This window comes from Rhagoletis zephyria, unplaced genomic scaffold, assembly GCF_001687245.7.
Source record: "Rhagoletis zephyria isolate East Lansing unplaced genomic scaffold, Rhagoletis_zephyria_1.1 Rzeph_scaffold_00328, whole genome shotgun sequence".
NCBI lineage: Eukaryota > Metazoa > Arthropoda > Insecta > Diptera > Tephritidae > Rhagoletis > Rhagoletis zephyria.
In genome coordinates, this window is record NW_016157412.1 from 188,116 (window position 1) to 214,804 (window position 26,689).

Here is a 26,689-nt window from a genome sequence, read left to right on the forward strand (position 1 = left end):
TTGATAGGGTTAAGACATAATCCATTCATAGAAGCCCATTCCCCTAATTTGGTTAGGTCATGGTTCAAATCTTTGATACAACTACTAATACGATCAGGAGGACAGCAAACGTATAATTGGACGTCGTCAGCATATATGTGGACATTACAATATTATATTAGGCAAATCATTGACGTACAAAACAAATAACAAAGGACCCAGGATTGAACCCTGGGGGACCCCTCTGGCTACAGATAGGAAATCAGAATTCTTGCTACCAATACTCACCGCCTGAGTTCTGCCGCTGAGATATGATCTGATCAGTGAGCATGCTGGACCAGAGAAGTTAAATAAGTTCATCAGCTTTTGACATAATATCATGTGGTCCACTGTGTCAAAGGCTTTGGAATGATTTAAGAGGGTTAGGAAAACAATATTATTATCATCAAGTTGCGATCGAATACTTTCGATTACGTGTAATAGTGCTGTTGTACAGCTCCTTTTAGATCTAAAGCCCGATTGGTGGTCTGTTAAAAGACTGTTGTATTGCACATAGGAAATAATTTGTTGATGTAAAAGACGCTCAACCACTTTTGATAGAAATGGAAGAATAGCTATTGGTCGATACTCGTTATTTTTCTTATGAACAGGGATTATCTTAGAAACTTTCCAACACTTAGGGAAGACGCTGGTGGTCAAAATTGAGTTGATTAGGTAAGTCACGTAGGGTAGGATTTTAGGTAGTATTATTTTCATAAAACTTGCATGAACTCCGTCAAATCCCACGGCTTTAGATTTAATGGATAGTATGGCTTGCACAGCATCACAGTCATCCACACAAACAAACTCAAATGGACTAATACTATCATTTACACGTGCACTGTAGTTGTCAAGACATGTAATAGCTAAAGGACTGGGTGGACTAACAAATTTACTATTTAATTCGTCTAAATTTAGGTCGGAGTGAAGAGATAAACTTTCCTTTAATTTTCCCAGCCCAATTTCTTTAATTGTATTCCACGTTTGATTGGAATTCATGGCTGAGCTGAACTTTTCCTTATAATACGTAGCTTTCGCAGACCTTATTGCTTTGTTGACAATGAGCCGAGCTGTTTTGAAGCGGCTTAAGGCTTCAGGGGTTCTGTACCGCTTCCATCTCGCGTAGGTTTGATTACGAATAGAAATAAGGTCTTTTAATTTAGAATTGAACCAAGGGCTGCTGGTGCACTTTGCTATTTTGCGTCGGAGTGGAACGAAGTCATCAAAGAGCCTATTTATGTGTTCTTGAAGGAACTTAGTTTGGTCGTCAATATTTACCAGCGTTCGAATCAGATTCCATTCCACTGACTCCACCGCAATAGTGAGAGAGGTATAGTTGATATTCTTGAAGTCACGGTATGTGAAACATGTTGGTATTCTGGTTGTTTGAAAATCAAAAATCAAGAAAATCAGGTCGTGTTTCGAAAAGTTAGGTGCAGACAGTTGGCTACAATGTAGGGATTTACTAAGGTCATTCACAAAAAATATGTCAAGCAAAGTGCTGTTGGTGTTAGTAAAATGTGTTGGTAAGTAGGTGTTAGTAGGAAAAAGACCTAGAGACTCCATGCTAAGTTTTAAGCTGTAATCGACAATAAGGTTGCTGTTGAAATCACCCGCTACCACAGCGTTGTTGTAGTTGTCGAGTAATGGTTGAAGAAATTCGGTGAAATTGGAGAAGTTAATATGACGATTGGGTCTGTACACACAGCCGACCAGGAGCTTGTTTTCACCTGAAAAGATATCAATGAACAAATATTCCACAGAGTCACTACAACCAGAAGCACAACATAATCTACAAGACAAACAATTTTTAACATATATTGCGACACCGCCACCATGACCACTTCTATCAGCTCTGCACAGTTGGTATCCTTTCACTTTTAACAAATCATTACTGTGAAATGGTGTGAACCACGTTTCGGAGACACAAAGAATATCAATATCGGAATCCTCAAAAATATATTTAAACTCATCAAGCTTTTTGTACAAGCTTTGCGCATTGAGGTGAATTATCTTCAATCCAACCGCTTGTTTGCTTAAAATGCGCAACATGGTGTAAAGACAGCCTTTGGAACTCGCCTGCTTATAGTCCAAAGTCAATATACAATGTTTTAAATGCACTGCAGTTGGAATTTAACCAAACTAATAGTAAATTTAACCAGAAATATGTGGAAATAGAGTAAGAAACGCAGTAAAAGAAGAGATAAAAAGAACAATGATAGCAGTAGTAGCAATCATACATCTTGTGGATCATCGCTGTTTTGGTGTATATTCCCGTCGCGAAAGGAGTGGATACCTGGTGGACTAATGTGCTCCAGTTCATTGAGTATATCCAGGATGTATATTGCGAGCGGACTGTTGCCTTTCTGTTGCCTAATGTGAACTAAGCCTCCTCTAGTGAACACAGATGCAACTTTTTTCCGTTTTTTGAGATTAAGGGCTGACTTGAAAATCTGGTAATTATGCTTTGTTAGCGACTCGTTAATGAAGACAGGGGCATCGGATTGTATGCCTGCATGAGTAAGCCGTAGTCCACTGCTATTAAATCGTTTATAATTCGCCACAGATTTTAGAAAATTGTTTCTATCCACAGGTGCTTGAAACTTGATTATAATCGCAGGGTCAACCGGAGTATCCCTAGGTTTCCGTGCTCGGAAAATACCCCTTAATGGAGGTGGTTGAAAATTCAGGGAAAAACATAGATGGTGAAATATACTCTGCAAGTTTTCACCTTCTTCAAGTGGGATCCCTAGTACTCTAGCATCACAGGCAGCCATAAGGCTATCATGCTTGGAGAGATTTTGTTTTAAAGTTGCTACCTCTGCCTCAAGGATTCTAATTCGATCGCAGGTAGATTCCAAACGGGTAACTCTATCATTTAATTTGGTTAGCTCACGCGTAAAAGATTCTAACTTTTCTTCAAATTTGCGACAGAAAACCTCCATAATTCGGTTTTCAGACTCAAGGATTTGCTTTGCAAGCAGTTCGTTGAACTTTTCAAAGCGTAGATCCATACTTCGTATAATATTTGGTGATGAGCTNTTTTGTTTTAAAGTTGCTACCTCTGCCTCAAGGATTCTAATTCGATCGCAGGTAGATTCCAAACGGGTAACTCTATCATTTAATTTGGTTAGCTCACGCGTAAAAGATTCTAACTTTTCTTCAAATTTGCGACAGAAAACCTCCATAATTCTGTTTTCGGACTCAAGGATTTGCTTTGCAAGCAGTTCGTTGAACTTTTCAAAGCGCAGATCCATACTTCGTATAATATTTGGTGATGAGCCACTGATTAGCAGAGTTTTTCTAGGTTCTCCATCGTTGGAAGTAGTATCACCACGTCGTTTTCCGGCACCTCCAGCCATTTTAGTGGGATTATAGAAAATAACGAGGTGGCAGCACAGTTTACGACACGAAGTTGTGATTTGCACAAAGTTTACCACAGGTGGCGCTATTGTAGCTATTGATGACACAAACCAGACAACTCGGAGAAAAGCTTGTGGCGAATAGCGGGAGACGTATAGGAGTTGTTGTTGACTAGGTACTTCGCCTCTTTTGCATTCAACATGAACAAAACAATTTTGTGGAGCACCTGACTTACTTTTAAATTTCGATGCTTAGAGCTGCCGGAACAGGAGACGAACAATGGACAATGATGTTTAACACTTATATAGAAGACAACACGTACAATCGTGATTTATTATTCACTTAAAGCTTATATATTTAAACAGCAAAGTGGAACGAGAAACTTTATGTACTTCACACACCAGGGTTGCCAGGTGTTTGAGGTGAGTTTATTCTTTTCGGCCTTTGCAATAATTCCCATTTTAAAAAGTTTATCTACTAAACTGTTATTTTTGTTTTGTAATTTAGATGTGGGATCCTGCCTTTGAATTCTGTACGTGGTTAGGTCATCTAATATATTTGCCATTTTGTTGTTGTATCAAACAAGAAAACAGTACGAAACTCCACGTCACACGGAGCAGACGTGTATCAATGTATGTATTTAGTGCAGTTTAGAATTANCCACGACGTCCGTCTCGTTTGTCGTGCAGTTTAGAACTGATATTACAAGTGTCAAGCAGGTGTCTGTATATGTGGGCGCAGTTTTCTGTGTCTGTTTTGTAGTCTCTTGTTTGGTGGTGTGTTAATTATGTGGAGCATTTCTAATGTGAAACGTTTATTATAGTGTTGTTCTTGCTGTAATATGCTCACAGCTTCAAAATCGGGATTGAGTCCGCTCTCTGCACAGTGGGCCGCTAGTACAGTTTTTTGTGTGTTACTGGATGCTCTACATTTTATGTCCGATCGGTGTCCTGATATTCTTGTTCTAAGTTTGTTCTTTGTTGTTCCTTAATACTCTTTTTCACATTTGTTATTTTCATCACCAGCACATGGAATCCTGTATATAATATTGTTTCTGTCCATAGTTATCACTTTGCTTTTCATATTGCTAAAAAACATACCAGTTGTATAGGCGGGTTTGTATGCTATTCTAATGTTTTCCTTGTCATATATGTCTGAAGCTTTTAATCTATCCGAGAAACCTGGTATGTATACTACCGATTTGTACGATACTGCTGTTTTTTCACTACTTTTCGTATTTTTACTTGATTTGTGTGTTTTTTATCATCCTATGTATCAGTCCAGTTGGGAAATCGTTGCTTTTTAGTATGTTTATTATCCGTTTTTTGTTTTCCGCGTGAAACACTACGTCAGTTGTGTCTAATACTCTATCGATAAAGTTTTTTGCCGTATTTATTATCATATTCTTTGGGTGTTTCGATTTATAATTTATTATGCGTCCTGAAGATGTGGGCTTCTGATACCAGTCAAGTTTTATTTTGTTGTCCATTTTGCACACCAAAGAATCCAGAAAAGGTAATTTGTTATCTGCTTCTAACTCCATCGTAAATTTGATGTCCTTGTGATATGAGTTCAATGTATCCATTGCTTTTCCCAGTTCGTCCTCCTTTACTATGCCAAACACATCATCTACGTATTTACTAAGTAATCTCGTGTTTGTCACTTTGGTCAAAATTTCTTCCATAATAATGTCGGCTACTATCGGCGATGCTGGAGATCCCATCGGAAGTCCTTTTAATTGTGTACAAATTGTTTCTTCATACTTAAAATATCTGTTTTCTGAGATACAAAAGGTCAGTATTTTCATAAAATTTTTTTTTGTTATATCCGTGTGTTTCTTAATGTCATTCCACTTTGTCTGTATAGTCTGTATAGCCAAATCCGTTGGTATACTTGGAAATAGTGACACCACATCAAACGAAACAAGACGTTCATCATCACATATATAGGAGTCATTAACCTTGTCTTTAAATTCTATTGCACTCTTTACATTAAATTTGGATTCTGTTGTCAGGTTTTTTAAAACATTAGTCAAGTATTTACTTAAATTGTAGGACGGGGAATTTATCATTGAAGAAATAGGCCTTAAGGGCATGTTGTCTTTATGGACTTTTGGCAAACCATAGATGCGAGGCGGGAGAGCTGTGTGTGTGGTCATTTTGTATTTTTCCTTCTTATTTATAAGACCTAATTTATACAATTTGTCTACCAATTGATTGTTTTTATTTTGTAAACGTAGCGTCGGGTCCTGACGTAAGATTCTATAAGTTTTTAAATCCTCCAATAAATTGTCCATTCTCGACTGATAGTCTTTTTTCTCCATTGCAACCGTTAAATTACGTTTGTCTGCATTCAAATTAATTATGTCTTTGTTATTGCTAAGAAATTTTCGTGTCCGCTCCACTGTATCATTTATATCCAGATCCGTTGTATTCCCTCTACGCCTTGTTAAAGTGTCTTTTATAAGTAGTGATAATTTTGTTCTCGCAGATTCCTGGTTCTCTTTGTTTTTTACGCTCTGTACTAATTCTTCTCCATCTGCTATACATTTGAACAGGGGAAATGTGCTTTTGGATATTGACTAATGTTTTAAAAAACCTGACAACAGAATCCAAATTTAATGTAAAGAGTGCAATAGAATTTAAAGACAATGTTAATGGCTCCTATATATGTGATGATGAACGTCTTGTTTCGTTGGATGTGGCGTCACTATTTCCAAGTATACCAACGGATTTGGCTATACAGACTATACAGACAAAGTGGAATGACATTAAGAAACACACGGATATACCAAAAAAACTTTTTATGGAAATACTGACCTTTTGTATCTCAGAAAACAGATATTTTAAGTATGAAGAAACAATTTATACACAATTAAAAGGACTTCCGATGGGATCTCCAGCATCACCGATAGTAGCCGACATTATTATGGAAGAAATTTTGACCAAAGTGACAAACACGAGATTACTTAGTAAATACGTAGATGATGTGTTTGCCATAGTTAAGGAGGACGAACTGGAAAAAACAATGGATACATTAAACTCATATCACAAATCNCAGCATCACCGATAGTAGCCGACATTATTATGGAAGAAATTTTGACCAAAGTGACAAACACGAGATTACTTAGTAAATACATAGATGGACGAACTGGAAAAAACAATGGATACATTAAACTCATATTACAAGGACATCAAATTTACGATGGAGTTAGAAGCAGATAACAAGTTACCTTTTCTGGACTCTTTGGAGTGCAAAATGGACAACAAAATAAAACTTGACTGCTATCAGAAGCCCACATCTTCAGGACGCATAATAAATTATAAATCGAAACACCCAAAGAATATGACAATAAATACGGCAAAAAAACTTTATCGATAGGGTATTAGACACAAGTGACGTAGTGTTTCACCCGGAAAACAAAAAACGGATAATAAACATACTAAAAAGCAACGATTTCCCAACTGGACTGATACATAGGATGATAAAAACACACAAATCAAGTAAAAATACGAAAAGTAGCGAAAAAACAGCAGTATCGTACAAATCGGTAGTATACATACCAGGTTTCTCGGACAGATTAAAAGCTTCAGACATATATGACAAGGAAAACATTAGAATAGCATACAAACCCGCCTATACAACTGGTATGTTTTTTAGCAATATGAAAAGCAAAGTGATAACTATGGACAGAAACAATATTATATACAGGATTCCATGTGCTGGTGATGAAAATAACAAATGTGAAAAAGAGTATGTAGGAACAACAAAGAACAAACTTAGAACAAGAATATCAGGACACCGATCGGACATAAAATGTAGAGCATCCAGTAACACACAAAAAACTGCACTAGCGGCCCACTGTGCAGAGAGCGGACACAATCCCGATTTTGAAGCTGTGAGCATATTACAGCAAGAACAACACTATAATAAACGTTTCACATTAGAAATGCTCCACATAATTAACACACCACCAAACAAGAGACTAAACTACAAAACAGACACAGAAAACTGCGCCCACATATACAGACACCTGCTTGACACTTGTAATATCAGTTCTAAACTGCACGACAAACGAGACGGACGTCGTGGAGCTAAAATTTAATTAATGTATGTACGTATTTATGTATGTTTTTGATGTGTTAGCTTTTTCTTGTATGTTAATAAAAAAACTTGTGTAATTGTTGTAGCCCCTGAAGACGATCTGCGGAGGAGATTGAAATATATTGGGAAGGAATGTATTTTCATGTGTTTTAATTCCATCAACACCCTGACCTCAAAGCCGGCATTAAAAAGGATTACTTGATATTGTTACGAAAATATTTTATATTATGTTTATGTGTATTTACGTATTTTTGTTGTCAATAGTTGCCCTGAAGACGGTTACCGCGGTGTAACCGAAATATATTGGAGAAAAATTAAAAAACCTTTGTTTTTAATTAAAATTCCATAAAAAATTTGACTCCGAGCCGGCAAAAACCAACAAAAAATGTGGTAGGTCTCTGGGTTTGGATCAAAATTTGAACAAAAATTTAAAAAATTCTGCAAGGTTTCACTTAAATTGCAAACTTTTTAATTATACTCTAAACAAATTTCATTTTAGTATAATAAAGAGCAAGATTGAAGTTGCTAAAAATTGTGTTGAATTTTGGATTTTTTTTTCCTTGACAGTGTAAAGCAGTTCCTTCCATATCAAGATATTTTTCGAACATATTTTAAGAAATATCTGCAACCTTGCGGAATGCTGCCAGCTTTGCTTTTTATCACATAGCGAAGTAGCGAACAAATGTGGCACGTTCCAGAATTAGCTAATTGGGATTTGCCGTAAGCAGTAAACAACGCCTCATAAACTTTAGATTAACTTAAATTTGCTAACACTTTCCGGTTTTTAACATTTTCGCTATTAATTCTTTTTATAAATCATGTATTTTGTAACTTAACAATAAAACCACGTTTTCTGTCGAAAAATTTATTACTGAGAAAATTAACTATTTTGCAGTTTATTTTATTTTTCCATTCGGCTTGGTTTACTTTTACTTGAGAAATTTCATCGTCGCCGGGAATGCGAAATCTTGTATTATATTATTCTTGTTACCATATAGTCTTTAGTGTTGGACCCTTTTTGCTCTTAAAATTAAGAAAATTATGTCGAGCAAAATTAAAACTACGCAAAAAACCCGAATATGTGGTGGATTTCTGACCTTGAGTGGTAGATGCTCAAAAAAGTGGCAGATCTACCACAAAGTGGAAGAAGTCCGATCACTGATGCACTTAAGCATAGAGGCAGCAAAGCAAAATATACTGTAATAGTAAGATGTTGTAAACGCGTCAACTTGTACTATTACATACTCTTTCAAATCGTTTTTGTCGCCTAATTTGTCTGTTATGTCTATGTGAATAGAGGGGGTTGAAAATATATTTTTTTTCATTTAATCAGTTGCACCAAAAATGCGTTTCGGTGGTCCAAAATGTCTACATTTTTATACCTTTCATGAGCATGAAATGGTATTATANTTACAAAGATCGGGTCACTATAACCTATAGCTCCCATACAACTGGTTGTTCAAATATAACATTTTTCGTTATAACTCCTCCATTTATATAGCTGGGAACACCGCACTGTTTTCAATAATTATCAACAGAAAACTTACAGTGAAAATTAAAAAGATCGGGTAACCTGATTGTTCAGATATGAGATTTTTCGTTATAATTCTTCCATTTATGTAGCTAGGACCATGAAATTTCGCGCTGTTTTCACTCATTATCGACAGAAGAATTACAGTGAAAATAACAAAGATCTGGTCACTATAACCTGCAGCCCCCATACGACTGATTGTTCAGATATGAGGTCTTTTATCATAACTCCTCCATTTATGCAGCTAGGAACATGAAATTTCGCACCATTTTCACTCATTATTAACAGAATACCTACGGTGAAAATAACAAGGATCGGGTGACTACAACATATATCTTCCATACATCTGATTGTGCAGATATGGGATTTTACTGTAAAACTCCTTTATTTGAATAGTTAAAACCGATAAATGTCGTAAGATATTTTATAAATAACTAGCTATACCCTGCCACGCTTTGCTGTGGCATATTTCAGTTACATGGATGATAAATTATTAACGAAACAAATCATACGTTGATTTTGTAATAAGTACTTGTGTGCACACAATATTTGTCGTGTTTGCATTCTCTGCATTGATATCAAGGATATCTGGTTTGCCGATAATCGAAATGGTGTATCGGTCGGAATCATGGTAATTCTTCACCTTTGAAAGGCCACGTAAAAATCTTTACTTACACTACGTTCTTCATCAATTTCTTAACTATTATTGCTTAAGCGACTTATGCATTTCCCGCATTAACAAAGAACAGCGAACACACGGACGCATTTATATTGCATTTCCCGCATAAACTAAGTGCAACTAACACACAAACGTACTTGTGTTTAAAAGTAATTCGCTCGTTCTTAATTGGGAATGCTTTTTTTATGCAATTCTCAAATATCTCTTAGCTGAACTTAGTAAAGTGACAAGTCGCTGGCATTTTCAGCTATGGTCAACGCTAACCCAGCTTGGCTATCACACGGTGCTTTAAACATCATCCACACTCCACTCCCGGAGTAATTTTTGGCATGATATTAAGCTACTGCTTACAAACCACACTGGGGCTCTGCACGAATACATCCCTGGATAAAACCCAGCTCATTGCACAGCGGCCTACGGCAGCTAGAGTATGACTCCTCCAATGGAGTCCCACAATAAATACACGGTGAAAGGGTCACATCTTGCGCTACCGCTTCATCAGCCTGGCCGCATATCTCTCTTTCTCTCTCGCATATCAGGCATATGAAGTGCGTGGCTGACTTGATGTGCACCTATAAACCATATGGGCTCATTCAGCTCGATACATAAACACTCGCAAAGATAATCCCTACCTCCTCAACTACTCTAACTCAACCAGAACTCTAAACCTGGTCTCCCGCTCTCTCTCGGCTAAACAGTTGTTTCCTCACTTTGAATGCTGGATTGAATATAATTAGTGGTATTCACCAAAGTGAGCAAGTGGCCTGGTAAAAGAGCAGACCAGCTCAACAGCGACTGTTGTCAATACCGCTCTTATTTAGTTGATAGACATCCTTATTCTTCGCGGCAAGAATAGCTCGTTCAATGAGCCTGTAATTAATTTTCTTAATTAAGAAACATTTTTTCGATCAGTTCTCCTTTCGATGTTCCTAAGTTACAAAAATTATCAGGCAATAAAATTCGTCTTACTCTCGTTGGCTGGATGCTTTCCGTTCCCAATGTCCAGTAATTGTCGCGAGAATACTTCGGCTGCAGTGTATGTATGGCATGTTCGTCTTGTCGCAATGTTGACTGTTTCAGGCAAGCATTTATCTAATGTTAATCAAGAAATTACAGACAATGTTTGCGTAAAATCTCTTGAGAGCAATATCAATACATTCCCGAATGGTTGAACGTTTCCATGCAAATCCCACGACAATCGACCAAGAACCTCAAGCAAGTTTTTATGTACCATTGTGTTAGTTTAAATTTTTGTACTACTTTTTCCATACCGGATATTCTGGAAATATTGCAAGTAGGACTTTCGATGATTTATATGTTCAATGGCTGCTTAAGAGCTGAATTAGCAATGTTTCTCCCTGGTAGCAATTCCAGGCGAAGCTATAGCTAAGGTTATGTAATTGTTTGCACGAACCATTGCCATAATCAATCTGATAAGGATTGTTTTCCTAGTTTCTTCAGGCGCATCAAGAAGAAGGTCCTCCAACTCCGTCAATTATCATTTGCATATTCTTCTTCTTATTTGGCGTTGTAAACGCCTAAGCCATTTTGGCCGAGATCGACAAAGAACGCGAGTCGTTTCTCTCTGTGCCAACTGACGACAATGGGAAATTCCAGGTGAAGCCAAGTCCTTCTCCATTTGGTCTCTCCCTCTTCCTCTTTCACCAACAGAGGATTGCGAGTTTAATACTTTCAGAACTGGAACGCCGCTTCCCATTTGAACGACGTGGCCAAGCCAGCGGAGCCGCCGTATTTTCATTCGCTACACTATGTCCATTTCGTTGTAAAGCTCATACAACCCATCGTTCCATCGTCTGCGGTACTCCCGTCGCCAAGGCTCAGAGGCCTGTAAATCTTCCGCAAAATCTTTCTCTCCAATACTCCAAGGGCCGTCTCATCGAATGTTGTCATTGTCTAAGCTTCTGTGCCATTTATCAGCTCGGGCATGATGAGTGACATATAGAGTGTGGTTTTTGTACGTCGAGAAAGAAATTTACTCCCGAATTGCCTATTCAGTCCAAAGTTGCACTTGTTCGCTACAGTGATTCTCCATTGTATTCCCATGCTGACATTATTATCGGTGTTAGTGCTGGTTCCCAAGTAAACGATATTCTCTACTTCCTCGATATTACAACTGGCAACAGTGATGTGGGTGTCAAGGCGGGAATGCTCTGACTCTTTGTTTGATGACAGGAGATACTTCGTCTTGACTTCGTTGATCACTAAACCCAATCGCTTTGCTTCTTTATCCAACTTAGAAAAGGCAGGACAGACTTCGAGGTTTTTGTTACCGATGATATCGCTGTCATTGGCATACGCCAGAAATTACACGCCCTTGTAAAAAATTGTTCCTGAGTTGTTCAGTTCTGCAATTCTTATTATCTTAACACTTGCATCATGCGATCGTAAATGCCCTTCTGAATTCGCTTTAATTTGGAAATGTTTGTTTGGGCATATAACAGGACTTCACAATAGTAATAGACATCATAATCATAATAATATTATCTGATGTTATTCAAAATTTCTTTACCCGCAATATACTTAGTAGGCTATGGCGACCGAACGAAATTGTTCATGATTAAAATTTAACTGTTAATGTAAGGGAATAGTAGTAACAATTTTAAGTTTTCCTTATTTCATTTCATGGGATATTTTTATGTCTTCGTTACGCTTTTTATAATTTTTTCATTTGTATCAGTAGTTCTTTATTAATTTTTTTCTGTGCGTAATTTTTAAACCAACTCTTCGTTGATAATATGATCACTTCATTTGATTAGATGTTGTAAGCTCTCTCTTCATTTAAACTGTCCGGATTTGGATAAGTAAAAACATTAAGAAAAAATGTCTCTAGTAAAGCTTTCCCAAACGTTTTCCGTTTCGAACCAGTTATGTAATATTTCATTTAATTCAAATATTTTCAGTTTACTTTTACTGCATAATTCTATTGAGAGTATTTTCAAATCAAGATTCCTCAAATACCTTTCGTGTGGTACCCATACTGTAACATTTCATTTATTTTATCAAATTAACTTATATTTTCAAACAGGTGGCAAACCTCTTGAAACATATTTTCGACTGTCAGTCTTCTTAAAATTCCTTAGTTTGATACCCATATTGCAATATTTTATTTATTTAATCAATTTAACTGAGCTCAAATTTTCAAATAGGTGGCAACCCTCTTAAAAAATATTTCCAACAGTCATGTTTTTTAAACCTCTTTAATTTGATACCTTTATTGTAATAAGTCATTTATTTTGTTAATTAAATTGAGTTAAATTTTCAAAAGGGGGGCAACGCTCTTCCTACATATTTTGGACTGCAAGCCTTCTTAAAAATCTAAAGTTTATTACCCACATTGCAATTTTTCAATTATTTTATCAATTTCACTGAGCCAAAATTTTCAAATAGGTGGCAACCCTCCTCAAAAATATTTCCTACAGTCTATTTTTTAACCTCTTTAATTTGATACGATTATTGTAATAAGCTGTTTATGTTATCATTTATATTGAGTTAAAATATCAAAAGGTGGCAACCCTCGTCAAAAATATTTCCAGCAGTTATCTTTCTTAAACTCCTTTAATTTGATACCCATATTGCAATATTTCATTTATTTTATCGATGTACTCTAGTTAAATTTTCAATCAGGTGGCAACCCTCTTCAAAACATATTTTCGGCTGTAAGCCTTCTTAAAAGTCTTTAGTTTGGTATCCACATTGCATTATTTCAGTTACTTTATCAATTTAACTGAGTTAAAAATTTTAAAATAGGCGGCAACCCTCCTCAAAAACATTTCCAGCAGTTACCTTTATTAAAGCTCTTAAATTTAATATCTATATTGTAATATATAATTTAGTTTAACAATTAAATTGCGCTAAGTTTTTTAACAGGTGGCAACCCTCGTTTAAAATATTTTCGACTGTAAGCCTTCTTAAAATTCTTTAGTTTGATACCCACGTAGCAATATTTCAATTACTTTAACAATTTAACTGAGTTAAATATTCAAAATTTGTGGCAGCCCTTCTCAAAAATATTTGCAGCAGTTATCTTTCTTAAACCTCTTTAATTTGATACCCATATTACAATATTTCATTTATTTTATCGATGTACTTTAGTTAAATTTTCAATCAGGTGGCAACCCTCTTCAAACATATTTTCGGATGTAAGCCTTCTTAAAACTCTTTAGTTTGACACCCACATGGCAATATTTCATTTATTTGATCAATTTGACTGAGCTAAAATTTTCAAATAGATGGCAGCTCTCGTCAAAAATACTTCCAGCAGTTATCTTTCTTAAACCTCTTTAATTTGATACCCATATTGTAATATTTCATTTATTTTATCGATGTACTTTAGTTAAATTTTCAATCAGGTGGCAACCCTCTTCAAACATATTTTTGGATGTAAGCCTTCTTAAAACTCTTTAGTTTGACACCCACATGGCAATATTTCATTTATTTTATCAATTTTACTGAGTTAAAATTTTCAAATAGGTGGCAACCCGCGTCAAAAAGATTTCCAGCAGTTATATTTGTTAAACCTCTTTAATTTGATACCCATATTGTAATAACTTATTTCTTTTATCAATATAGTTGATTTTAAAAATTTTCAAATAGGTGGCAACTCTCCAATTTTTTACGATATCATTGGTTCTGGTATTATACCGATCACTACAAAAAGTAAATTATTCAAATCGGTTCAGCCGTTCTCGAGTTTTGACGACCGTGACATACGAACACAACATTTTTATTAATATAGATGAAGATAATAGATAATAGATAATACGTCTACAGAGAAAATCGTCAAAATCTATGCTGTATCTGTATGCTTTATCACCTATAGCACTGATTGTTCAGATACCAGTTTTTGCGATATATCTCCTTGATGTAGGAAACTAAACCCAATAAATTGTGTTACCGGTTTACATACCGATCACATACCAGTGAAAATCACTTATGTAGATTGGTGCCATATAAAGTATATCTTCCATACCTCTGATTGTTTAGAAGCGATTTTTTATATAAGTATGTAACTACTCTATCGATGTATGCAGATGTATTCAAAAGCAGTAATCTGTCAAAGTAAAATTTGCAGATGTTCATGAAAGGTATGAAGCCTTCGGTATAGCCGAAGACAGCGCTGCTCTTACTTGTTTTCAATAAATTCGAGTTATTACATATCTATGCACGAAAAAATGTGAAATATAATTTCTCTACTGCTTCGACTTAAAAGAAAATATTGTGATCAGTATTTCTTTATTGGTAACTTCTGTATTTCTGTGGATGCTAAGTAAAGCTAAACCATCTAATCTTTGTTCCCCAGCTTTACTTCGTAAATATGATTCAAGCTTAAGAAGGAGCATTCACTGGAAGTAAGTGTCACAGGAAGTGTTGGCCAATCGGTATACCTTGTGGTATAGTGATTGATTGCAACATCAGGAGCGTCTAAGAGTGGTGTTGGACTATGCTCCGTAGGTACATTGAAAAAATGCCTGTAAAGAAACATAATAAGGGTATTCATCAACCCTTATAAACCGTATAAAATTATAATTATGTAAACTTTGGAAATCAACTGTCAAAATTTGTATGGAAACTCGCAAGGCGAATTAAAATAAGGTGATAGCAGGAGTACAAAAACAAAAATTTACATGGATTTTGTTTTTGCTTTGGCGGCATCAACTGTCAAAATCTGTAAGAGTGTGTGTAGAAATTCAAACAAAATTTTTCAATTTGATATCAAAAGTCGTGCGGCGAAACACATACATAAAATCAGCTGAGCTAGTAACACCACCTTATATAAATTCGCCTTGGAAACTCGTTTAAAATTTCAGATAAATTTCTACACCGATATCAGTGAATAATCTTGATAAACTGAAGCCAATGTAACTCTGTCGCAAGTGTATACAAAAAGATAGTATGGGGCGTTCATGTAACAGAGCTCTTAAATTTATAAGAATATCTGCTTGATAAAGCTATCGGTTTAAATGAATATTGCTAATATTAATTTAAATATTAGCATGCCATTTGAATTTGAATGTAGAAAATTACCTTTGACACATTTTAATACATGATAATTGAAATGTCAAATTATGTTTAGTCGAAGGCGGAAATTTAAAAGCAGCATCCGGTGCCCACGGATTTTCAAGGAGCTCATAATTCTCGTTATCGCTTAGTTTACGGTGACCAAAATTTGACACATCAAAAAGCGGAACCTGGAAAGACGTGGATATATAAATTCGGTCGCAGAGAACTTAAAACTTGATTTTCGTGACGCAGAGGGTTGTGAAATTTACGGCATAATGAAAACAATGAGGGTGTTGATTTTTTTAAACTTAGGGAAGCGAACATTTTTAGGCCTTAGCCAAACTACGCCTAAACGTTAGTATTCATACATGCTAGTAAAATTCCAATAAGATTTTCTCTATCTCATCATTACATACTATGAACTGTGGGACTCCGGTAACTTATATCCCACTTTCGTCAAGAGCTGTTTTAATTTCCTTTTCCCATAGGCATTAACTGCAGTTAAGGCGTGGTGGAAATGAACTCTTACTCTGGAATCAGGTGCACCAAGTTACCCAGCGCCGGAGCGTATTCATTTTTTCCGTACTTGACACTCGTCAGATGAATTTTCGGCTGTCACTGTAATTTGTGAAAATTCGGCAGCCGGAGGGGCAGAAGTTTTCAGTTTAAAATAGTTCGTTATTTTTACAGAATGCATTCGGAACGTAGCACTTTTTGTTCTAGTGGGTCAGCGATATTGAAAATACACTTTTTCTCCCAAATAGATATGTAAATTAATTTTAACTCAAAATATGGATCAGTAATACTGCGTTCACGTTGAAACTCTAAATGATACTAAACATGTAAAGTGTTAAGAGATGCTATTTGAGTCCAATTACTTCTACCCTTTCGAAAGCTTCGAAAACCTTAAAACGCAAACCAAAATGTGCATAAAAATAGTATATGTGTAGTACTTTTAGGGATTATGTTTGTTCCAAGGCGAATTCATACAAAGTGGTGTTACCAGAGCATCTAGACGGAGAGCTCATGCCCAAAAAACCCATCATTCCCCAGATGGATTGAAATTTTTTGTGAGCTTAGCTTGTTATCTATCTTCTATATATATAAATGTGAATGTCTGTTTGTTTATTACCTTATAATTTTTGAACCACGACACGGAATCTCACGAAACTTGGCAGACTTATTTGTTTTTACCCCGGGAAGGTTATAGAGATGGTCTTATTTGCAAATATGTCGTAAATTTCGCAAGGGGGTGTAGCACCTCCAATAGACCTGCAAATGTTTAATCAGCTAAAACTTCGGAACCATAAGTCGAAAGAATTTGCAATTTGGTACGAAGGCGTGGCACATCCCTTGGGCGTGGGATTTTTTTCAGCTAAAACTTCCATAAGTCAAAAGAACTTTAAATTTGGTACGGATACATGTCTATGGGAGGCGCTTATAGTAAGGTGTATATAAATGAGTTTATAAAAGGGGGCGTGGTACATCCCTTGGGAGTGGAATTTTGTTTCAGCTTTAACTTCGGAATCATAAGTCACATGAACTTGAAATTTGGTATACAAACATATCTATGGTAGGTGCTTATAGTAAGATATATATTAATGAGTTTGTAAAAGGGGGCGTAGCACATAACATGGGCGTGGAAGCTTTTATCAGCCATAACTTCGGAATCACAGTCACATGACCCCTTTAATTCCTTCCGATATGCCTTTCGAATTTGAAAAACTTCAGTTTCCGGTTCGCTTAGCTTTTGCAATGACAATAAAAAAGATAAATAAAACCCAACTCTTTATCGAAAATAAAATGTATGATAATTGCATTGGAAAATGAATCTATGTTAATAGATGCATTGAAGTACTAAAAACATGCAGCGGAATAATATTGGAGTTATTATTCGTAAGAAATTAGATAGTTAAAATTTAGTTATTACAATACAACGTTGGTAATTCAACTATTATATAATTTATTAAAACTATTTTAATATAAACTTATTATTGCTTTTCATTCCATAGCACTCCAGCTATACATTTATTTTACGATATTATGCTATCACGGCTTTATTAAAATTAGAGAAGAAATGAAATATAACATCGTTAAATAAAGTATTTTTTATATTTGTATTAAGACGTGGGGTGAAACCCGCGGGTAAAAGCTAGTATGCATATCGTCGTTTAAAGTACAAAACCGCGTGTCGTCATTCTGCAAAACCGCGTAACTGACATTTGTTGCCAAAAATTGGATTTGCTCACACAAGCTCTTGGCTCAATCCTTATTCATTCGTCCTGAAATATACTAGCCAGAAATGCGATTGGTTTATAAAAAAGGGAACCATTTTGAAATATGAGTGTTTTTACTCCCTAGAAAATACTTAATGCAACCTCACATACGCGGTTTTGTATTATCTTGTTACGCGGTTTTGCATTTTGTTGATACGCGGTTTTGAACTTTAAACGACGATACAAATTGATATCAGGAGGGCTGGATGCTGAACAGCGGTCTTGATTATGCGTTTTTATCTATTAAAGATGTCAATTTAAACCGATTACTCAACGTACTTCATATGACTTGAAATTTGGACAGAATTGTATCTAAAGTATATAGAAAATGAATTCAAGTTTGCGTGCCAATTCTTATGGTCTTAAAGTAATTCCAGCCTATGTTGAAGTGCATTGTTGCAAGTATAAGTCAACATACTTCAGACAGGGTGCCCGTGAGTGCGGGCGTGGGGCAGAAAACGTATATCGTTAAAATGCCATGGCGTGTGAGTTATCTATCAACATCAATATTTAGTCCGGTTATGCTTCCAAGCTTGTACTCATTCACCTCGGTTTATTCTTTATTTGCAGATTTTTGCGAATAGTTGAAAATTCATACAAACTTTTGCGGAAATAAAAACAGTAGTGTTTTTGTTTACGTAATTAACAAAATGAAAACGAAATTCTTAAAATTTTCCGCAGGCATTTCGGGAGCGGTTTGAACCACCAAAACCCCTACCTGCGTTCGCCCCTGGTGAATAGTATGCCATGGAACATTGACCGTAGGAACGGGATGAAGCTCGAATTGTGTTTTAATTTACATGTAATACATTTATCTACAAATTTGCCAACGTATTTAGACATATTTTCAAACCAATAATAATCATAAACTTTGTGCAAAGTTTTCTCCCAAACCAAATTCATTATGGATTCATGCACATGATTTCCCTCCAGTATTGCTGGAGTCAATCGCTACTTTTGAACCGCTACTGCACCAACTCCTAGGTAAGTATCTACTCTATTAACCTGTAGTAGTGCACATTGTAGTGCAGAGTCGAACCAGTCCCTGCAGTACTGGAGGGGTCTTAAGCAGAATAGCGAAAAACTACGACAGAGGGCGCCCATAAATCATACAAGTGACTACTTTAGTAACTCCCGGTAGTGCAAAGAGAGCCGATGGTGACTACCGCCTAGGACATTGCCTTGTAAAAGTAATCGATGAAATACACTGCAAGTAGTCGGTCGGTAATTGACGGTGTTTATCAGGTAGCTACCGATTCATCGGTGCTGTAGTCGCAGTCGGACCATCTAAAAGACCTTGGTACTACCGGTAAACATCGAGTTTTGGCATTTCTTTGTATTTTACGAAAAATCGTCCCTGTTTTTGCTAAATCTTCAGCAAGTTCGTTATTGCGTAGTTTAGAAACTAAAAAAGCAATTTCTGTATCTCTCTGTTGTTCAGCAAGATGCCAGCATCGTATCAACATGCTTTTCAACAGTTTTAATTTTAGCTTGCTCTTTTATGGGCAATAAATTACGTGAAAAGAAGTATACATGGGCCATACGCATTCCCTCTCAATAATGAATGTCAAAATCAAAGGATTGTCAGTACGCCCACCAGCGGTGGACTCGCGGAGTCAAATAAATTTTCGTTCGTGACGCTTTTAAAGAGTTACAATCTGTTAAAACCACAAAATGTCGGTCCTGTAAATAATGGCGAAAATGCTTAATTGAATTAACAAAGACCAATGTTTCTTGCTGGTGCAATTCCAATAGTCAACACTAACTGCGCATTGCCTCAAAAGTTTCAACCAAGAAAATCTACTAAGTACTACGCTTAACTTATAAATCCAATAAAATAAATAGTCTTTATGTAACGAAGCCGATAAACATATAGGTATATACATATACATGTATACTAATATAGATAACTAGTAAGAAAAGAGTCAGCTGAATATATTTCTCTCAACACAATATTTGGTAACTATAACCAAATAATTTATTTAGTATATTTTATTTAGTATACGTAACCCTTTTCTCAGTGCAGGATACTATGGTTGTGCCAAAGAAATGCTAAATTTCAGCCTTATTTGACCAAAAAAACCAATTTTAGAAAAATATCTCGACTCTAGCCACTCTTAGCTAGTCCAAACAAACTTGCCAATCTTTTAGGCACATTTAGCACATATCGCCCTAATGGTGCAACTACTGTATGTAAATGCCGAAGATATAACGACAAATGTAACAAGTAAGTAAGTCTAAGTTCGGGGATAGCCGAACATTAAATACCCGGCGCAAGTATTAAATATATGTTTTTCACCTTTCCGAAAGCTACTGCTACGTGGTAAGCCGGGGTGTATAAATTTTGAGTAAATTAACGTCCTAAAATTTAGAAATATTGAAGTTTCAAGCATTTCTGAAATTTACCGTTAAATGAAAAGCGGCCGTAATTTTAGTCCGATTTCAATAATTTTCAACGTTTTGCTTTTACGTGGCAAGCACAATAACCATACCCAGTTTGGTACAAATTGGTAGAACGGATACCGAGATACATATTAGTGATCATAAGTGGGAGGTGCCACACCCATTTTCTAAAATTTTATCGTAAAAGAATTGTTGCAAGCATCAATTTTAAATAAATTAGCTTTAAGATTTACTGATTTATCGAAGATTTTGTATATGTTTAAATTACCGTTATATGGGATGTGGGCGTGGTGGTGGCGATTTTAAAAATTTTATTATGCTGTATCAAGGCCAAGACCTGTGCCAAGTTTGGAAGAAATTGGTGCAGCGGTTACTAAGATATACTCATGTAACCATAAGTGAGCGTGGCTACACCCATTTTCCAAAAAAATTTTAAATTTTTCAATTTCGTCTAAAAATTATTGTAAGTATCAATTTTTAGTGAATAGTCTTCAGTACTCAGCAAACACACTCTAACGTTAGAGAAATTTGGGTTTATACATTTGATAACCTGGGTAGTTCCTTAATCGTTCTCGAGTCGATGACGAAGTTAGAGAACTACATTTGAATTCGATTCGAGAACGATGAGAGAAACAACGCAAATTCAAATAAATGTAAATAAGCAAATATTTAAAATGAATGATTCATAAATCCTGTTTAAGTTCAAGTTATTCGTTAATATATTATTGCAAATATATTTAATACAAATTGTACAAACAAAGCGTTTTAAATTCACATTCGAATCCCATTAGAGATCAACATTAGAATTCGATTAGAGAATTAATATTTTCTCGAGTCGAGAACTATGTCCCATTTTTGTTGAGATCGCGATGATTCTCGATAGTTTTTCGAGTCGCTCTCTAACGTTTGAGATTGCAGAATGTGTCTAGTTCTCTAATCATTCTCAAATCGATAACTAACCTCAATGTTTGCTGGGTAGTAACTAAAATATCGCTGTTTTCGTATTTCTGAAAATTACCGTTATATGGGAAGTGGGCGTGGTTACAGTCCGATTTCGCCCATTTTCAATACCAACCTACCTTGGATAAATGGAAACGTACTTACCAAATTTCGTTGAGATATCTCAATTTTTGCTCGAGTTATCGTGTACACGGACAGACGGACAGACAGACATGGCTTAATCGACTTCTCTATTCATGAGCGTTTATGTATACATTTGTCTATATCTATCTCGATTCATTTTGGCTATTACAAACAACCGTTATGTGAACAAAGTTAATATACCCTTGTGCACAAGTGCGCTCGGGTATAAAAAGGGGGCCCCTACGTTCGAGAAAAAATTAATTTTTTTTTGCGAAATTGCCTTGCAAAAATACTTTTGACTAAGGGGCGTAGAACTTCTTTCTGGTGTGGTCTAATGCACACGTTTGGCACGTTTCGTCAATATGAAATGTTATTTCAAAGCGGCGCTTAAAATTCAATCAGAAGAGCTAAGGGGCATGCCTTGGCCGAGTGATCGCGGTAAAATATCTGGAAAAAGCGTTCTTAAGGGGATAAGTGCACATCTGATATGCCAGAGTAAAATATTTCGAACAGAGTCAATAGCTTTTCCATAGAAAATATTTGTTAACGACAATAGTTATACCAAGGTTGATCCCCCAAAACCCCCGTGCGCACAAGCCTGTAATGTGAATTTTCGAAGCAATATTTTACAGTTGATTATTACCGTAGGTCTCTGTCTTCAACTACTTACCTTCCTATATATCCTGCCTGTGCCATCATTCCATTTCTATCATCCATCACCCTCTGTGGCTGGTTATTTACAACCTTTCCATCGTCATTACCCTTCCAAGTTCCATCATCCTCTTTAAATGATTGGCTCCTGAGTTTTGGCATTAAAAAGTGGAAATTAGATACCATGAAAATAATATAAGAATAATACAAAATGTGTACTTATTGCAAGGGAGAACACAAATTCCGCAGCATTTTTCCATTCCACTCAAATTTTTTTCAGCTTCCCTCATGTCAGCATTAATTTGATCCATTCCCTCTTCAATTCTGTCCAATTGCTCTGAAAAATAACATTGGTTCTGCTTAGATTACATAACCACAAGCAGCAGCTTAACATCATCAAACCGGATAAAATAATACAAATGGTATATATGTATGTATGTACATATTAGTGTTGCCAATTTTTTTTCCAATCATACGGGACAAGCGCATAATTTGACAAATGAGATATAAGGAATTTCTTTAAAAGCCCAACTATAACACATATATTAACAAAGGTGATCCATTTCAACGAACATTATAGTTATAAACTTATGATAAATTTCGTTTATTTCATGACAACACTTTTATATCGGCGATATAGCCACATAAATAAAAGTTTCAAAGCTTGCACAAAGTTCACAAAAACTAATTAAGTTCAAAAAAATGTACATAAAAATTTCGTTTTTTTTAAATTAGATTTCCTTGAAAGATTTTGAGTCCAGTTTTATAGCTCATTTTAGTAAAGGGTGTTTTTTTTAGAAGTGTGGTTTTCAAGGTGGTAATACTTTTTTCGGAGTTGGTATTTTTGACAGCTGTTACTTGATTTATAATGAGTTTGGTTTGCCATTTCATAATGAACAGACTTACTCCGGAACAACGTTTGCCAATCGTGCAAATTTATTACCGCAATAATGGTTCGGTTCGCGCGACGCATCGCACGGTGCGTCCAATATTCGGTCGACATACATCGCCCAGCAGAGCCGGTAATTCGAGCAATCATGGGTCGGTTTCGCACCACGTTTACTCTAGTGGATGCGCGCAAAAATTGCAGCTGTGCCCATCCACTTTATGGAAGATTTTGCGGAAGGATCTTGGTTAGCGGGCTTACAAAATCCAACTCGTGCAAGAATTCTAGCCGAACGACCATCAAGCGCATCGCACGTTCGGTGAATGGGCCCAAAACGAGATGGCCGGGGATCCCGATTTTCACAAGAAAATTTTGTTCAGCGATGAAGCTCACTTTTGGTTGAATGTGTTAATAAACAAAATTGGCGCATTTGGAGTAATGATAATCTACAAGCCATTGGTGAGACGCCGATACATCCTCAAAAAGTTACTGTTTGGTGTGCTCTATAGGCAGAGGGAATCATTGGTCCATATTTCTACAAAAATGAAGCCGGCCATAATGTTACAGCCAATGAGGAACGCTATAGAGCCATGACTAATGACTTTTTCGTGTTTGAATTGGATAATGTTGATGTGGACGACCTTTGGTTCCAACAAGACGGCGCTACATACCATACAGCCAAAGAAACAATCAATTTATTGAAGGAAACTTTTGGTGAGCGCATTACCTCTCGTCGTGGGACTGTGGCGTGGCCTCCAAGATCGTGCGATTTAACACTGCTGCACTATTTTTTGTGGGGTTATGTGAAGTCACTTGTCTACACAGATAAGCCCAAGACGATTGACGCCTTGGAAGAGAATATTCGGCGCGTTATTGCTGACATACGGCCCCAATCGCTGCAACAAGTGGTCGAACCAGCCGGCGGTCACTTGCCCGAAATCATTTTTAAAACATAATGACAAACCCTTATCTTTATAAAAAAGCTAAATTCTTGGCCATAACATTAACCTATATGCGTTTTATTTCTTCTTGATAACCACATGTCTAAAAAAACACCCGTTATAAGAAAGTGCCAATTTCAAGTCGCTAAAAATTTCCATTGATTTTTTCGAATTTTTTGTTGAGAGTATTGCGCATCTTCTTCCATATAAAACTCAGTTTGGTTCATGCGTTTTATGGAAGAAAATTCGCAGCACCCTTCACAAAAAAAATCAACGGTAATTTTTAGCTAAATATATTTCTCTTACAGAGTGGCATGCAATAATGCTTGCTAATGACTTACTCACAATAGTCGCGTTAAAGCATGACCGTGTTGAATAGAAATGTACTGGTTGAAACGAATAATGATATTGTCGAAAATTCGGGAAAAATCTTGTCCCGGAACATTTCATATTTAATGAAAATACGGGACGTCCCGGCAAATACGGGACATATAGCAACGTTAGTGTATAAAGAAAGCAATGTATTCAAATTTGTTTGCGAGAAATTCAAAATAAACGCCGAATTCATCCGACGAATATGAGAATTTTTTTATATAAACTATCTAAGAGAAATTTTGTTCAAAACTGAAATAATGGGCAAAGTTTTAAAAATGTTAAACTAAAGCTATAACTAAAACTCTCATCTCAAGTATTGTTCTAAAGTACGGCTAGGTCTTCTCACCATATAAAAGCTTATTTAAATACAAGAAATTGAAACAAACTGTTACTTTTTAACATTTTAAATTCCCTCATCCTTCTCAAAGCCTTAATGCTGATTGTTTGGGCACCCACAACTTAGGGTCCTTGCATTGTTAAGAAGGTCAAACAAGAAGCAAAAGGCTATAAGTTTAAGTTTGTTTTGTATTCGGGTTTACAGTCAAGTAAATTAGAAAAATGCCTTTTTTATTTTTATGCCGACGTTTCGACCTTTTTATTTTGGTCTTCTTCGGGGCCTAATGACAATAAGGCAAAGAAATAAACATAACTTGTTAGGTCCGCAATCAAACAAAAGTTTAAATAAATAATAGAATGTAAGTCTCAAAGTATCGTCAACCTGACGAAGAAGAACGCAGCGATTTTTAAGTGAGATACTTTGAGACTTACATTCTATTATTTATTTAAACTTTTGTTTGATTGCGGACCTAACAAGTTATGTTTATTTCTTTGCCTTATTGTCATTAGGCCCCGAAGAAGACCAAAATAAAAAGGTCGAAACGTCGGCATAAAAATAAAAAAGGCATTTTTCTAATTTACGTGACTGTAAACCCGAATACAAAACAAACTTAAACAAACAGCAAAACAGTCGGTAGAACAAACATGAACAAAAGGCTATAAGTATGTTTGGATAAAAGATTCAAAGGTGCTAGTGCGAAAGAATGATAAAAGTGCTACCATAGTAGCGACGAAATGGAAGATAAAAAAGCCTAAATGGATAAATTTTTTTTTATTGGTATATAGGGTATATTAATGCTGATGAAATGTGGATGGCTAATCATAATGTAGTTAACTCTGAAATAGTACAAAGTAATATAAAGTATAGTGTAAATAAGCTTTTATTTGCCAATAGCAATGAAAATATCAATATACCAGGGACCGTAATGGTTATAAATTTTATTATAAAAATCAGTATTTAATCGTTATTAACTGAGTTTTATTTTTTGCTCATAACATAATGATTATTTTTTGAGTTTTATTTTTTGCTCGAAAATAATCGTTATGTTTTGAGTTTTATTTTTGCTCGGAAAATAATGGTTACGTTTTAAGCTTTATTTTTTGCTCGGAATATAATGGTTATTTTTTGAGTTTTATATTTTGCTCGGAAAATAATCGTTATTTTTTTAGTTTATTTTTTGCTCGGAAAATAATCGTTGTTTCTTGAGTTTTATTTAGGGTTCGAAATTTCAGACTTTGGTATCGATTCTGAGTACTCATTCTGGCATCGAGCTCATGGTATCGATACTCTAAAATTATCAGGGAAAAAGTATCGATACTACTCAGCATCGGACTCATTAAAATACGTTTTTTGGGATACTAAAATTATTTTCTTCTTCAATCGTATATCTAGTTATTTCCTGAAATTAAAACAATAGACATTTAAATTATTTGATTTTTATTTCATTGCATAACTTACTTCCACGTACATACATAAATACACACATATTTATTTTCACGAATTTTAAATTTTATTAAGAATTTTTGGAAACTTTGTGGGTATGCATTTTTGTAGCCTATTAAGTTTTGTTTAATATTGTGCAAGTTTTAATTAAAAGTCAACGGTAGTAGGCTACACGGAAAGTTGAATAGCCCACTATAACTTGAATGGAGATCTCCCTAAGTGAGGAATAAAAGAGAACTCCCCTTGACCTGATTTCGGATCAATAAGAGAGATTTGTGGACTTTTTACTCCCTTATTACTCGTTTAGGAGTCAATAGGGACATCTCCTAAGCTAGCAATTAAAGAATGCTCCCTGAGGCATGATTTGGGAGCAATAAGCGAGATTAGTCGGTTTTGCACTCCTGTATTACTCGCTTAGGAGTATAATGGGAGATCTCCCAAGTGAGCAATAAAAGTATCCTCCGGGATACATGATTTCGGAGGTATAAGCGAGATTTGTTGGTTTTGTACTCCGTTATTACTCGCTTAGGAGCAAAAATCGATGTCTCCTAAGCGAGCAATCCAGGAGTATTCTTTTT

At 35.7% G+C, this 26,689-nt stretch overlaps 1 protein-coding gene across 1 annotated transcript in view; it reads right to left on the reverse strand.

The window, feature by feature from the left end:
* Snap25 (Synaptosomal-associated protein 25kDa) overlaps positions 1 to 26,689 on the reverse strand; it is a 178,111-nt gene that overhangs the window by 103,937 nt on the left and 47,485 nt on the right. The window contains exons 2-3 of the mRNA XM_017610655.1: positions 22,349 to 22,466; positions 22,149 to 22,277 (exon numbers count right to left, since the gene is read on the reverse strand). Of these exons, the coding sequence (XP_017466144.1) occupies positions 22,149 to 22,277; positions 22,349 to 22,440 (221 nt within the window). The 5' untranslated portion in view covers positions 22,441 to 22,466. The remainder of the gene's footprint in view (positions 1 to 22,148; positions 22,278 to 22,348; positions 22,467 to 26,689) is intronic.